The following is a 15,281-nucleotide window of genomic DNA, read 5'->3' as shown; positions in this document are numbered from 1 at the left end:
AGAAGACAGAGGGTGGCAGTAGATGGAGCATATTCTGCCTGGAGGTGGATGATGAGAGGTGTTCCACTGGGATCTGTGGTCTTCCTGATTTTTATGAAACAACATGGATGAGGAAGTGGAAGGGTGAATTAGCAAGTTTGCATATGGCACAAAGGTTGGAGTTGTGCATGGTTTAGAAAGTTGTCATTGGCTACAGGAGGATATAGACAGGATACAGAGTCGGTGGAGAAGTGGAAGATGGAGTTCAGTCTAGAAAACTTGAAAATTGATAGACTTTGTAAGTTCAAGCTTGAAAATGGAGTACAAGGTTAATGACAGACTTCTTAATCGTGTGGAGGATCTTGGGATCCAAGTCCACAGATTCCTCAAAGTTATCACACAAATTGATAGGGTGGTTAAGAAGGTATACGGAGTGCTGGCATTCATTAGTCAGGGGATTAAGTTCAAGAGCGGAGATCATTTTGCAGAGCTATAAAACTCTGGTTCAGTTCTAGTCTAATCATTATAGGAAAGATGTGGAAAATTTAGAGGGTACAAAACTTTCCCAGGATATGGCCTGGATTAGAAAATATATTTTGTGAGGAAAAGTTAAGCAAACTTTGACTTTCCTCTTTGGAGCAAGGGAGGATGAGAGGCATCTTAAAAGAACTGTACAAGCTTATGAGTCGTCAGCCAAGGGGGGCAATACAAAAGGATATCCATGAAAGGTGAGCGGAGAAAAGTTTAGGGGATGTCAATGTAAAAAAAATTTACATAGAGATTGGTGGGTACATGGAATACATTGCCTGGCCGTAGTGGTAGATGCCGATACAATATATTGGTCCAACATTATGGACCAAAAGTCTTGTACTGTGTTCTTCTATGAATACCTCCAAGATGGTCAATATATTAGGGATCCTACTGCGCCGAGAGAAAAAAAAAGGACAAATGAAATGAGTTACTTGCTCGGAGAATTTTGAAGCGATTTTTATCAACATTTTTTTCAGCTTTTTTCTACACTTGCTGCATCATAAGATTTCTACATTTGTATCAGTTGAAAAAAGCTAATGGTATTCAAGAATTTAGGGTATTGAAGAAAACGAAAGTGCATATAAGCTGTTGCTTAAAGAGAATAAATACTGGAATTAATCTGCATAATAAACAGCATCAATATTAGTCTTAATCCAGAGCAATCTTCAGTTCTGAACATATATCACATTATATATGGGATAAATAGAACTGCAACAGCATCATATCCAAAATATTTAGAAAATAAAACAGGATGTTTTCAACATTTGATTTATGATTATTATATCTAAGAGTACATACAATTTTAAACTGTGGAACAACAGCAAAGTAGAGTTCAATGCATAATTTTAGACACAAATACCTTCTAATTTCATAAGATCTGGGCAGTAATAGTGAATAACTGCGAGAAGTGAACAGCCATCACAAGCATCCCTCATTAAGTCCTCCATTAAAGGGAAAAATGGTAACTGCTTGTTCAAGGGGTGATCTCGTCGATAACGAACCTAAAACATTTTTAAAATGCTTTGTCAGAGATAAAATTATATTAATGCTGGAACGGAAATGGTATTCCATTCTGTTCCTTCCTTAAGATATAACTATTGTAAAACCCAAATTATATTCAGGATATCCACTCACCAGTTTTTTGTTTATTTTTGGATAAGATAAATATCGTCACAAGGATTTTCAACCAAGGAAGCAATGTATCAAATACTTTTGAACACTTCTCATTCAAATATATGGACTCTAATGCTCTTACAATAAAATGTAATTTCATGCAATGGAAAACAAAACAGGTAAGTAGCACAGTGGATTCCTATTCAAGGCAAAATGGAATGAGCATACAGAAAATTGACATACTTGACTTCAATGTCATTTTTTTAAAGCTAGAAGGGACATACTAATTTACTGTTTTGCCTAAGAATAGAGTTGAAATATTTTATACTACTACCCAAGCCTGAAAGAAATATGCATTTTTTAAATATTTCTTAATTCTAAAGATGTTGGCAAAAACTACTTTGTGAACAACTTCACAAGCAAGAAGATTAGTCATAGTGAGATGCAGCCTGGAAATAGGCCTTTCAATCAATAGAATCAGTAACCCTAACCCTAATCATATATTCACACCAATCCTACATTAATGCTTATGTTCTCCCCACATTCTCTACTCCTCTAGATTGTATTACTTACACACCACGGACAATATAGCAGCCAATCAACCTTCCATCTTACAGTATTCCAGAGGAAACCAGCATTGTCGCAGGAAGAATGTGCAAAATCCACATAGATCCACTCTAGGTTGGAGTTGAATGCAGATCTCCATTGTGCCTTGAGATTGCTTGGTCATCTAAGATCTTTTCTTAAGCTTTGTACTCAAAATATATTAAACCAGTTTATTTAAATTGATGAGATATTTTTTAAACTAGAAGGACATTTTACAACTAACTCTTTACTAATAGTTGCAGAATTTGTTAGTGCTAACCTTATTAGCAATTTTAAAAATGAACAGTTCTTTCTACTGAATACAAATAACGTATACCGGTAAATGAAATGGAAACCAGTAAATCAAGCTTTATTGTACAAGCTAAATTGGGTCTTTGTTATTTCCAAACATGTTGTAATCAAGGTCCAAAATATACACTAACCATTCTACATTTGGTACCTCCCTTAATTCTCTTTTTCAAAAATAGTGAAATTACTTGGACCTTCAACCTACATTGATAAAAATCTAGAGTGTAAATGAAAAATTGATTTAAAAAAAGTTAGAAAGTCAATTTTTTTTTTATTAAAAAAATCACACCACAGTAATACAAATTTTAACCCAAAATAAAAGGGATGCAAGTGAGGAGAAATAAAATGATGAAAAGATTTTTGCAAGTGGAAATTACTGCATCAAATTCCAAGAGATTTCTTTTCACATTATTCCTTCTTCAACCCAAATAAATTGAAGCAATGAGCATATTTCAGTGATAACAGTTCAGAAATAACACCATTCCAGCTCATAACAATTTTTTCATAAACAATAAAAGCAAACATTTGTTCAATCATTCAATGAAATGTGCATTCTGGTTATACATTTAGCAGGTCCTATACATTTAATAAATGCAAAAGCTATAAAATTCAAAGTAAAGCCAGAGGCTTAATTTAAAAAAATATGTAGACAAATCTGGGTCCCATATGCAGCGAGCTTACAGCATGCATCAAATCAAATAATCAAATACAAAGACAGGAAAGGTGCATGCAGAATACAGTGCACTTGTTTAAAGGCAGGAATTGTCAAAAATCCTCATGTTTGCTAAGACTTCAAACATTTAGTTGATAAATCAAGAAATGGACTGGTGCAATTTTAAAGTGAACCAATAATGGCTGGCAGCCAGAGAACAGATGGTGGGTTAGGAAGAGAGGGGACAGACATCAACATTGATTCTCCAAGTTCAGATTTAAGAATTACTGATCAGTTTGTAAATGCAGATCATTCACCAAATGTGCTCTTCATGGTATTTGTCTCAAATCAGCTGCCTGTATTTGAAAAATACCACTCAAATTGATAATGATTTATATCTAACAAGGAAATGATCTAATTAAGTAGCATTCAGTGCCTGTCATTAGAAAACATGCATGACAAGATCCGCTGAATATTTCCAGATTCCTAATGTCTCATTTGTAAATTCAATGTTCTCAGTTATAGCTTAAAAAGTTTTATTTGAATAATTTTACAAACTACATTCAAAAGCTTTAAATATCTACCAGAAATTCTAAGACTTAAATGTAAAAGAAAACAAGAGCATTGCATTTTGCAAATAATCACATTTAAAAGGCCAATTATGTTCCCTGGAGACTTGACATTTTCAGCAATAAACAACAAACCACCTTCTAACTAAGAAAATAGATTTGAGAAATGGTTCATCAAATCCATTTGAAATGTTAGCTTGAATTCTGTGACAGAAGAACCATAGAATTACAAAAGGTGGTGTCCAAGATGCCTTGCTCTTCTAAAAGCAGATAATAATGTTACTTTGTCAAATGAATCACCACTCAAATACAATGAATTGCATGAAGTTGGTAGACCTATCGGAACTCAACTTATCATGAGATAATGGGAATTTCCCTTAAATTATGTGCCAGCCATGGAGCTCAAATTTGATACATGGTTGGTTCAAATCCTACTTCAAAGATCAGGGTCTAAATCTAAATTGACACTCTTGTACATTGTTAGAAGTGGATGTGGAACATATCTTTGTATTATTTAAAGAGTAGGGCTTTTATCCTGATGATCAAATTAATCTGGTGATTGTTAGATTGTTTGTGAGAGGTTGTGCACATTTCCTTGTTACACAAAAGCAAGTATATCTTTTTTTAAAAAAATAACATGCATCATTAACTGTATTTTGTGAAGTCCTAAAATGAAAGTGACAGGGGCTACCAAAAAAAACACGCATGCTTTTCTTTCCTTCCAGTTCAATGATCCATTTTAATAGGCATGGCAAACAATATCTTTCTGGTGCCAAAAATTTGCTTATACAAGTGTGCAATGATTTCACTTCGGATGTTATTCCTTGCAAATGAAAATAACAGGATTTTGGGTTTTTTTTTTTAAATTGCTCTTACTTCATTGTTTAAAAAATTGTAATTCATTTGATATTGAATTCAATACTGGCATTTTCTGATGCAGAATTTGAGACATGGGAAGAGGTGAAAAAACTATGTACTGATTAAATTAAAATGTGGAATCTGCTCTAATAGAGGATGTGCAGCCACCTATTTATGCATAACCAATTCCCACAAATATTGACATGGCAATGATCAGATAATGTGATCAATAGGGATAATGACCTTATCCATCTTTGAAATAATACCAAGGGATCATTTAACTTACCCAAGGATGGAGACAGAACCTTGGTTAAGATGGCACACCTGAGAGTGCAGCACTCTCTCAGCATGGTGCTAAAAGGGTCAGTTTATTTGACAGCCAAAGGTGCTGCACTGTTTGCTGGTTACTATCTGAAAAATCTGATTCATTTTGGTTCTTGTACTTTCTCAATGATCAACTCCAAAGGAACTCCTTTGAAATCTCATTGTTAGAGGAATTTATATTTAATTTAAATCAGATTTTTTAAAAATTCAGCTTTGGATTTATGCCTACCTGAGAATTTAAAAGTATGCCCACATTTTAGAAAATAATTAACTGTAAAAACAAAATGAGCACAAGTTTTCAGAGGTGGTTTTATACAGAAATTGGATAGCTAGGTCTCCAACACACACCAGAAAATGCTTTGTTGCTTATTGCTGCTGTTACATGAAGGAGTTACAAAGAGTGACTGAAGTATAAATAGAAACTTGAATGGCTCACTTACAGGCACCAGTTTCCAATACCATTTTGAAGGAGACTGCCCAAAAAGTAGGGAAAGGAGTTAGAATTCAAGCATGGAAAGGATAGAACATGACACACAGACTGTTAGAAAACACTCCAAATCAAACAGTTAATCCCAATTGTTCAGTGACCAATATATCCACAGCTATCACATAGTTTGTAGTATCAGTAACTTCAATTTTACAGAGAATATTTATAATTATAATGTGGTGGGATGGTAAAATTAAGGTGAAAGAGGTAAAGTTCACATACTATGTTTAATTGCACATATCTAACTGATAGATACTGCGATAACTGTTTTAAATACAGACTAAAAGCAAAAAGCTAACAGCAATTTGAGCTGTATTCTAACATGAAATCATTTAAAATATGGAAAATGGCAAGAATAACATTTAACACATACCCTGAACCCCTTACACCAATGTACAAAAGATTAGTGTAAGAAATTTTGCATTGTAATGTTTACTGGTAAATATTTCCCTTTTTATTACTGTTACCACATTATTTGCATTCATTTGCTCTTTGTGTGCACCATGTTAATTGAAGCAATATTCAAACATTCATCCAGGTTCAACAAATGGAAACATTTCCCTCAATGACAACACACTTGTATTCATCCATACTATTCCATTTCTGTGTTAAGTAAACATAACACTGTTTACAATTACATCCAAATATACCAAACATAGAAGTGGGCCCAGGTTCATTCCCCATTATCTACAAAACAAATTTCTAGTCTCTTGTCTGATGTTGGTTGTGAAGCACTATTGAACAGTATGTAAAGTGCCATTCCCCAAGAATAAATAATAAAGTCAGTGGGAATGCTGCACACAATCAACTCAAGATATTTTTTCACCAGCCACAGTTTGCAACAGATTTGGAATATCTGGTCATTTTCACCTCCTTTCAATTTCATAAAATGGTCATTTCATAATCTTTCCCGTTGTTGCTTCAAACATATGCACACCAGAATGTGGCATTGGAATAAATTCCATTTCAGAACATACCTTTTCTATTGATGTCAAAACATTGTTTTGTCACAATCATATAATTACACACGTAAGCAAATGCCTCTTACAAAGTAAATACAATTTCAACACAGTTGACTGAGTATAACTAGGTCCTCAATGCTGGGCATGTTGGCCTGAAGGAGGATACTGATATTCATGTCCAAATCATTCTACTGAATTTGGGAGACTTTGTTGGTGGCATTTTTCCAGTGCCTCAAGATGTATTCTGGATGTAGTCTATGTTTTAGAAACCTACAAGGCAGGGATCACTACTACTCAATGATTATGAGTTGTACGTCAGTTCTGAAGTCAAAGTTCAAACAGTCTTTCTCTCAATCAGCCAAGGATTGAGTATTTGTAACATATGGCAAATTTCATCATTAATCTCTACTCTTGCTGAAGATTGACTTTTGAAATATGGGAAGAGGTCAATGTTTTCTAGTCTCATCATGAATCTTTGTTATCAGAAAGCATTGAGAAGAATCAGGAAGAGGTCTTGTGGACATTGAATACAAGGTCTATCCTCTCATATGCTTTAGTGAAATGGGTAACTCTGGAATTCAGTGCAGGACACAAAAGTACTGGAGAAACTCAGCAGGTCATGCAGCATCCATAGAAAGTAAAAAGCAGTCAACATTTCAGGAAGGGCTCAGGATGGTTGCTGCATGACCTGCTGTTTATCCAGCACCAGCAAATTTTCTTGTTCACCTCAACTTGGAGTTCAGGCTCTGAGCATATGCAAATGCATATATTATCTGCATACTACAATTCCACTACCAATATTCAGACTAACTTGCTTCTTGAGTGCAGTTGTCATAGGTCGAACAGTTTGCACAAATATTCCCAAAGGCACTTCTCATCTTAAAAGGCAATGTTGGACCTTGACCACAAGGCGGTAGCATAATACCATCTCATACCACCCACTCCAAAGCCTTGCTGAAGGCATCTTTGAATTTGTTTGCAAGTTTAGATTTGAGACTTATTGTCAAGATTCTTTTTACCACTTACTTGAAGTGCAAAAAAAGTGCACAACTTACACATACATATAAACAAATAAAAAATTCAACCAAACTGATTATAATAGAGGTTTTAAAAAAAAAACAAATAAAGTGCAAAAGTAAGAGTCCCTGATTGAGTTTGTTGTTGAGGAGTCTGATGGTGGAGGGGTATCAATTGTTCCTGAGTCTTGTGGCACCTATACCTCTTTCTTGATGGCAGCAATGAGAACAGAGTGAGTGGTGGGTGGATCCTTGATGAGTGCTATTGCTCTCCAATGGCAGAGTTCCCTGTAGATGTTCTCAATAGTGTGGAGTGGTTTGCCTGATGTCCTGGGCTGTATCCACTACCTTTTGCAGAGCTTTACACTCAGGGGTACTGGTGACCCCATAGTAGACCATGATGCAGCCGGTCAGCACACTTTCCACCACACGTGTAGAAATTTGCCAGGGTTTCTGATGTCATATCAAACCTCCGCAAACTCCCGAGGAAGTGGAGGTGCTGATGTGCTTTCTTCTCAATGCCATTGGTGTGCCAGCTGCAGAAAATATCTTCGAGATAGTGACTCCCAAGAATTTAAATTTGTTCATCTTCTCCGCCTTTGATCCACCATTGATCACTGGATCGTACACCTCTGGTTTTCCCTTCCTGAAGTCAACAATCTTGGTGCAAGGTTGTTACTGGTGCACAATTCAGCCACGTTTTCATTCTCATTCCTGTATGCTGACTTGTCAACTCTTTTTATACAACCCATTAGCGAATTTGTAGATGGTATTGCTGTTGTAGGTGTAACGCTGTCATAGGTGGAAAGTGAGTAGAGTAGGGAGCCAAGAACGTAGCCCTGTGGTGCTCCAATACTGATGGAGTTTGTGGAGATGTCCTTTACCAATCCTCACTGATTGTGGTCTGGAGGTGAGGAAATCAAGGATCTAATAATACCAAGGATCTTCCATATGATTAAAATATTTCTGATTTTGTTCTATTTCACTATTCTCTTTTCCATTCAAATATATTGAGTTATATTCATACAAATATCTTGCCATCTATTACAATTGTCCAGAAATTATTTTAAAATTATAGTCTGCCAACACTGCCAAGTTACACAATCTCTATTCCCATATCATATGTTAAAATGTGGTATTTTGTTTGTTCCACAGATTTAACAAAATCTGTTCCATCTTACATCTCAATTGCTGCTAGTATCTTTCGGCTGTCCTCCATCTATGGCTTTAGCTCTCTCTTGTTTCATGCTAGACCCCAGCAACTAGTCTGTTGTAAGTTTACAGACTATTTTTCCCACCTCAAGTTTTATTTCAGTTCATGGCTTCTTTTATTCACATCAAGTCTCTAAAACTTCTGTATTTAATTGTCTATTCCACAGCTACTTGATTCAACACAATACTCTATAACTCTATTATATGCTGTTAAACATTAAAAGAATGGCAATGTATAAACTATCCTTCCATTCCTTTAATTAAAAAAAAATACCTTTAGCTACTGATAGGTTATATATTTGGGTTACCATAATAAACTAATAATCTACTAGTCTAGCTGCTCCAAATGAAATACAGTATTGGGTGCACTTAATCACAAAGTAGTCACACCACTTTCGGTAACACTGCTTCTTCCAATGACCACAATAAGCATTAAACAGGATTATACTGTTAAACCACAACTTAACACATCATGGTACATAACACTCTAACTATACAGTCTTAATCAACATTGCAAACCAAAGAACCTATTATTTATAAATCTCAATACATCAATTTGGCTCCTGTCACCACAGGTCAACAGCAGATACCATCTTGCTGACCCTCCACTCAGGACTAGTGAGTGGTCTTGGACGACAAGAACACTTATATCAGGCTGTCGTTAATTGACTACAGCTCAGCATTTAACACCATCACATCAGCAAAACCTATCAAACTGAAGGAGCTGGGACTGTTTGTTCCTTTGCAACTAGATCCTCAATTTCCTCATCAGACCCCAATCAGAGCAGATCAGAAACATTTTCCCCTTCTCTTTGCTGATCACCAACAGAGCCAACATAGTCTTGAATGCCAAATAAACTTTTTTTTAAAAGAAAAGCATTCTTAAAATAATCTCCAATAATATTAGAAAATTACAAGAATATGGCTTTTGAAAATATAACATTAGCTTCAGATAAAGTCTTGAGCAAACATGTAAAACTGAAAAACAACAAAGACTTTAGTGACCACTGAAGAGGGAAAATAGTATAAAGTTCAAATTTATTGTCAGAATACATACAGCACATTTCATCACATGCAACCCAGAGATTCATTTTTTCTGCTGATGTTAGCAATTTCAAAACCTGTAAAGGTCCAGATGCACATTATTTAAATTTTATATGGGTATACTGTTACTGAATTGATAGGCTGAGCATATTCATTTCAATTTCAACTTCCTGAACTGCAGAAATCCTCAGAGCACTGCAAATGCTGGAATCTAAAGCTAAACACAATCTGCTGGAGGAACTCAATGGGTCAAGCAACATCAGTGCGATCGATGTTCATCTGTGCAATACCAAGTTTTGAGAATTGCAGTTTAAAATTGGAGTAAGTTAATAACCATCAAAATAAAACTGCTGTTATCAAATCTGCTATTTGTGGTAGTTCAAGCGTAAAACTAAATTGTGAATTGGAAATGTCCAATGATTCTTTCAACTGAAAAATGAAAACACCTTTGCTGAGAGTAATCTAAGTATTTTGCTTTTATTAAATACAAAGCATAAAACATGTCATTTAGCAAGTTGATGACTCAGTGGTTGACAAACACTTCATTATACAATCTTTGGTAAACAAATTAGAGAAAAAATGTACTCAAGAGACTTGTACAATAATTATTTGATAAATAATGATCTAGAAAAACTTGATCAGCTCATTAAACTTACCTTTTGGTGACTTGGACTTTCTACAACTTGTTGTTTAAGTTTAAGTTCTTTTTCTGTAATTTCTCGCATTTTTAAATTCACCTGAAATGATAAAAAAAACAGCAAACATGTTTAATCATGAAATGGAAATAGATTCGTGAAAAAGTAATTTCTAATGTACAAATCCACCATCAAATCAAAGAACTACATTTTTCAAGGTCTTTAATTTCAGTATGATTTAATAAGAAATTATTATATGTAAATAAACAAAGCCTAATTAAGTATTTGAGCTTCAATCAGAAAAGCTATTAGATGTCACCACTGCAAAATTATTCAGTTATACAGTGTTGGATAATTGTAAAATATTACATCTCACTAAAACAATTAAAAGCTAAGAAATAGATCATAAAGTTTAGTTCTACTTTCATTTTTTTTCTTTAGGTAAACTAAATTGTGATTACATTAGGCAAGACTCTCAATGAGTTAATAATGTACATCAACCAGAATTGTTTTACATATTCATTACAGTATTTCTTTCCCATTGATTAATCTTTTGGAGTGGTCAATTCCACCATTCACATTAGTTCCTCTTGCAGCACAATTCTCCTTGCCCATCTTCCTGTACCTCTAATTGTTGCACGGCTGCCATGTAAAAACATCAAGTTTATGAGTACAGGAATGAAACTTTTTTTTAAAAACTCTGCAGTCATAGCTGAAACCCACTTGGTGCATCTGCAGCAGCCCCTTACCAGAAAAAACTCACTTATTTAAACTCTGTTGCCTTTCAATTTTTTCATTATAGCAATTACTTAACTTCTAAACCCATACATTTCAAATACAAAATCCACATTTCAACAAAGAAATAATTGTTCCACAAATTGTAAAAAGCCCGAGAGAAACAAAGAATGCAGGATAGAGCAGAGCATTAAGAAAGTCAAAGAGGACCAAGAAACATGCATGACAAGCAGGACTAAAGAAACTTCCAAGGTATTTTATAATGATATTAAAAGCAAAAGAATGAATATGGAGAGAAGTGGACTGCTCAAGGACCTAGGAAGGAATTTATGCTTGGAATCAGAGGAAGTGGATGAGGTACTAAGTATGTATTTTACATCAATAGTCACCAAGAAGGCAGTGTTGGGGGAAGCACAATATGGTGAACATTCATGTATTAGGGAATTTTTTTTTGAAAACTTTATTTAAAATGTTTACAAATTTTAAAAAAATATAAACTAAAACTACTCCCTAATATCCCCCCTTCCCACCCACCCCACCCCCCTACAAACCTCCCACCTTCGGAGCTTATTAAAAAAAATTACAATAAAATCAACTAATAACAGGGTGGTGTCCCATCTTTTTACATCTTTCATCACATATAAAGCCATACAAACACTTCTAAACCCATACATTTCAAAGATAAGCTCCACATTTCAACAAAGAAATAATCGTTCCACAAATTGTAGGTTATCTTCTCCAAATAAATACATGATTGAATTTCATTGTGCCATCTCTGTATACTCAATTCAACATAATTTTTCCAAGTTACAGCTGCACATTTTCTAGCAACCGCCAATCCTAAACGTATAAATGCAATACGAGGTTTCTCCAAATGTAAATTTGCCGTAATTGTATTCATATATCCCAATAAACATAGCCAAGGATCAACGTATAGATCCATTTTAAATAAATCTCATGTATTAGGGAATTCTGATACCAAAAAAAGGTTATGTTTGCTCTTTTGAGCACCAATAGGTGGATAAGTCCTCTGGGCTTGATGATGCAGTTAGTCTTGACTTACGATGGTCCAACTTATGATTTTTCAAAGTTACTATGGTTCAAATCCATACTGTACTTTGAATTTTGGCTAGGCTATGATGTTCAGTGTCTCCCAAAAGTGCTGTATCGGTCCCCACACTGATTCCACCGCCCCGGTCTCTCCTGACAACCCCGTGTTGGTCTCCACTCTGACCCCACATCCCTGTGTTGGTCCTCACATTGATCCCACTGCCCACTCTCTCCCCACAGCCCCATGTCAGTCCCCACACTGATCCCACCACCTTTTTACGACTTACGATTTTTTCCCCCACTTCCGATGGAAGTGCCAGAACATGATCCTCATCGTAAGGTGAGGGCTACCTGCACATCCTCAACTATTAAAAGAGGCAAAAAGATTGCTGGGGCTTGACAAAGATCCAAGTGCCCTCACTAGTGACAGAAAAGGTTTCAGGCGACTGGAGAGTAGCTAAATCACTCCCTTACTCAAGATGGGGAGAACTGATAATCTGGGAAATTAGACCAGTAAATCTCTCATGAGAGGCAGGGAAGATATTTTAAAGGATACTTGGAGATACGATTTATTCTAATTTGGAAAATCATGATCATATTACGGACAGTCAAAATGGTTTTGCAAAAGGGAGATAATGACTTATCAATATGATGCGAGTTTTCTGAGACAACAACAGAAGAAATGGCAATGGATGTGACATATGTGGACTTTATTTAGTTGGTGTTTGACAGTCACTCATGGTAAGCTATTTCAGAAGGTGCCAATGCTTAGGATCCATGTTGAGTTGTTAGTTTAGATATGACATTGGCTGGCCCATGGAAGACAGAGAGCTGTGGTGGAAGGTTGTTATTCTGGTTGGAGGACTGTGATCAGTGAGTGGTATTCCGCAAGTATCATCGTTGGGGCCCCATGATAATGACTTGGATAAATAAAAGTTAGAAGAGTGGGTTAGTAAGTTTGCAGATGATACCTCTTCACACTGGAGGTACAGGAGCCCGAAGACGAACACTTAATGGCACAGAAACAGTTCCTTCACTTCTGCCATTAGCTTTCTGAATGGACAATGACCCATTGACACGACCTCAATTTCTCTTCTTTTTGTATGCATTTTTTTAAAAAAATGTAATTTATAGCTCTAACAACAAATTTCATGACACGTCATGGAAATAAATTCAGATTCTGAAGACTGGAAGAGTTGTGGTCAGTGCAAAGCCCTATCAAAGGATACAGCAGAATACAAATCCATTACAGATATGGGTCATGAATTACTTGATGAATTCGCATTATTTGTTGATGCTATTGTTTGCTAAGCATAGCAAAAAGTAGCTATTCTAGGTTGCTAAGTGTGTGTAAGTAACTATCTTTACAATAACACTGAATAACAAGAATAATAGTAAATAATGATGCAACAAAATTCAACTTCTAATATATAGAAATTTTGTGAAATTTCAATGTTATTTTTTCTCATGGATTTAACAGAAATATTTAAAACTGACGTTACTTTTACATTACTTTCATCTTAGGGGCCAGATCTACACCAAGTATTTTTGGTGTGGTATGATAAGAATACTAAACAATTTACCATAATGTTGCCTTACTATTGCTTGGCAAGAAACCAATTTTATAATGAATACTGCATTTCCATCATAACTTGCTTATTATTTTTTAATATATTTTTATTGAGTTTAACATAATAAGCATACATAATAAATGACGATTACATAATGAATCAATTGTATACAAGCAAATATACCAAAGGGAAAGGGAAAAATATGCATATCTACATTAATAGTTACTTATAACTCATTCTAGTAATAAACATAATGAATGCAACTACATCATACCCATTATTGGACTGTTATATTAATAAGGATTAAAAATAGAAAAAACAGAGGGACTAATCTATTCCCCTCCCTCTAACCAAGTTTACCTTTTTTGAGAAGAAAAAGAAATCAATAATGCTGTGGAATCACTGGTGACATCCCCCCACCCCTGGAAAACAGACAAAGAATTACTGGAAAGTATAATTCTTATAATAATTTTTTTTTAAATCTATGAATGGGCCCCACAATTTCATAAATTGAAACTTTCTATCTTTAATATTATATCTGATTTTCTCTAAACTTAAATAAGATATTACCTCATATAACCATTGCATATGAGCAGGGGATGCATCTCCTTTTGATTTCAATACAATAGCTCGTCTGGCTATCAGTGTAGTAAAAGCTCAGACGTTTTTCTTGAGATGCCAATAGAGATTAAGTATCTTAAATATTCAACCATGCATTATGCAAATATAGTTGCCATACCTGCAACAAAAAAAATTACATTTCTTTCTTAAATTGCAAGTAATTTTCTCCAGAAAAACACAACTATGTATTTCTGCATTCCATCAGGCTCTGTCCAGAAGGGCATCAGACTGCAATACATTTCCTGGCCACTGCCAATACAACTTTAAGAAATTCTGCATGGTACTTAAGACAGCCTCATTTTAGGTTTTATGTCCACAATATTTCCTAGGAGAAACAATTCTACACTTTGTTGCAATTGTTTCCAAATGATCTGGTTTAGGGTTTCACTTTAGTGCATGACCAGGTGGAATCCTGCATCTAAAACATATATCTGATATCTTGGAATTTAATTTATGCAACTTCTGTGGGGTAAGATCCTATCATATATTGGACCAATACTAATATTCAGATCTGATTCCCTCCCATCTTTGTTTTGATTCATACAACTCCATTTTAGGAGTATCCAATTGAAGTAGAGTACTGATGTGAATTTCTTCGTGTTCCCCTTTCAAATCAGAATCTCCATTTCACTGCACTCTGGTAGAATCATGGTCAGTCCTAATTCATCTCTGGAAAAAAAAGCTCTTTACTGAAAGTGGTAGAAGATTGTATTATTATGAATATTGTATTTTTTTTTAAACTGTTCAAATAATATTATTTGCCCTTGTACATAACAATCTTCTACATATCTGACCCCTTTACAGGAATACACATGTAGAATTTTATTATCCATTGTTAAAGGAATTGATCTATTTTGAATCAAGGATGTTTTTGGAGTTATTTTCCTTTTTGATCCAATTAAATATTCAGTTTGTGCTAAATATTCAAAATTTGCTTTATTAATGGTGCTTCCTTTCCACCAGAAATAGATCTAGTTGCCCATTTATATATAAAATTCTCTGCTATTCTCTCTTCAATTTTGTGCAGT

The 15,281-nt window shown here is 34.9% G+C and overlaps 1 protein-coding gene across 5 annotated transcripts in view; it reads right to left on the bottom strand.

The window, feature by feature from the left end:
* Positions 1-15,281, bottom strand: part of camsap1b (calmodulin regulated spectrin-associated protein 1b) — a 115,107-nt gene that overhangs the window by 48,779 nt on the left and 51,047 nt on the right. For 2 of the 5 annotated variants that reach the window (XM_069885475.1, XM_069885481.1), the window contains exons 4-6: positions 10,298-10,378; positions 5,361-5,393; positions 1,370-1,511 (exon numbers count right to left, since the gene is read on the bottom strand). In XM_069885475.1, coding sequence (XP_069741576.1) covers positions 1,370-1,511; positions 5,361-5,393; positions 10,298-10,378 — 256 coding nt within the window. Of the gene's footprint in view, positions 1-1,369; positions 1,512-5,360; positions 5,394-6,277; positions 6,385-10,297; positions 10,379-14,202; positions 14,372-15,281 lie in introns of those variants that run through there. The other 3 variants (XM_069885500.1, XM_069885491.1, XM_069885506.1) reach the window with 3 other exon arrangements.

Source organism: Narcine bancroftii, chromosome 1, assembly GCF_036971445.1.
Source record: "Narcine bancroftii isolate sNarBan1 chromosome 1, sNarBan1.hap1, whole genome shotgun sequence".
In the NCBI taxonomy this organism is placed as follows: domain Eukaryota; kingdom Metazoa; phylum Chordata; class Chondrichthyes; order Torpediniformes; family Narcinidae; genus Narcine; species Narcine bancroftii.
This window is presented reverse-complemented; position numbering and strand designations above follow the sequence as displayed.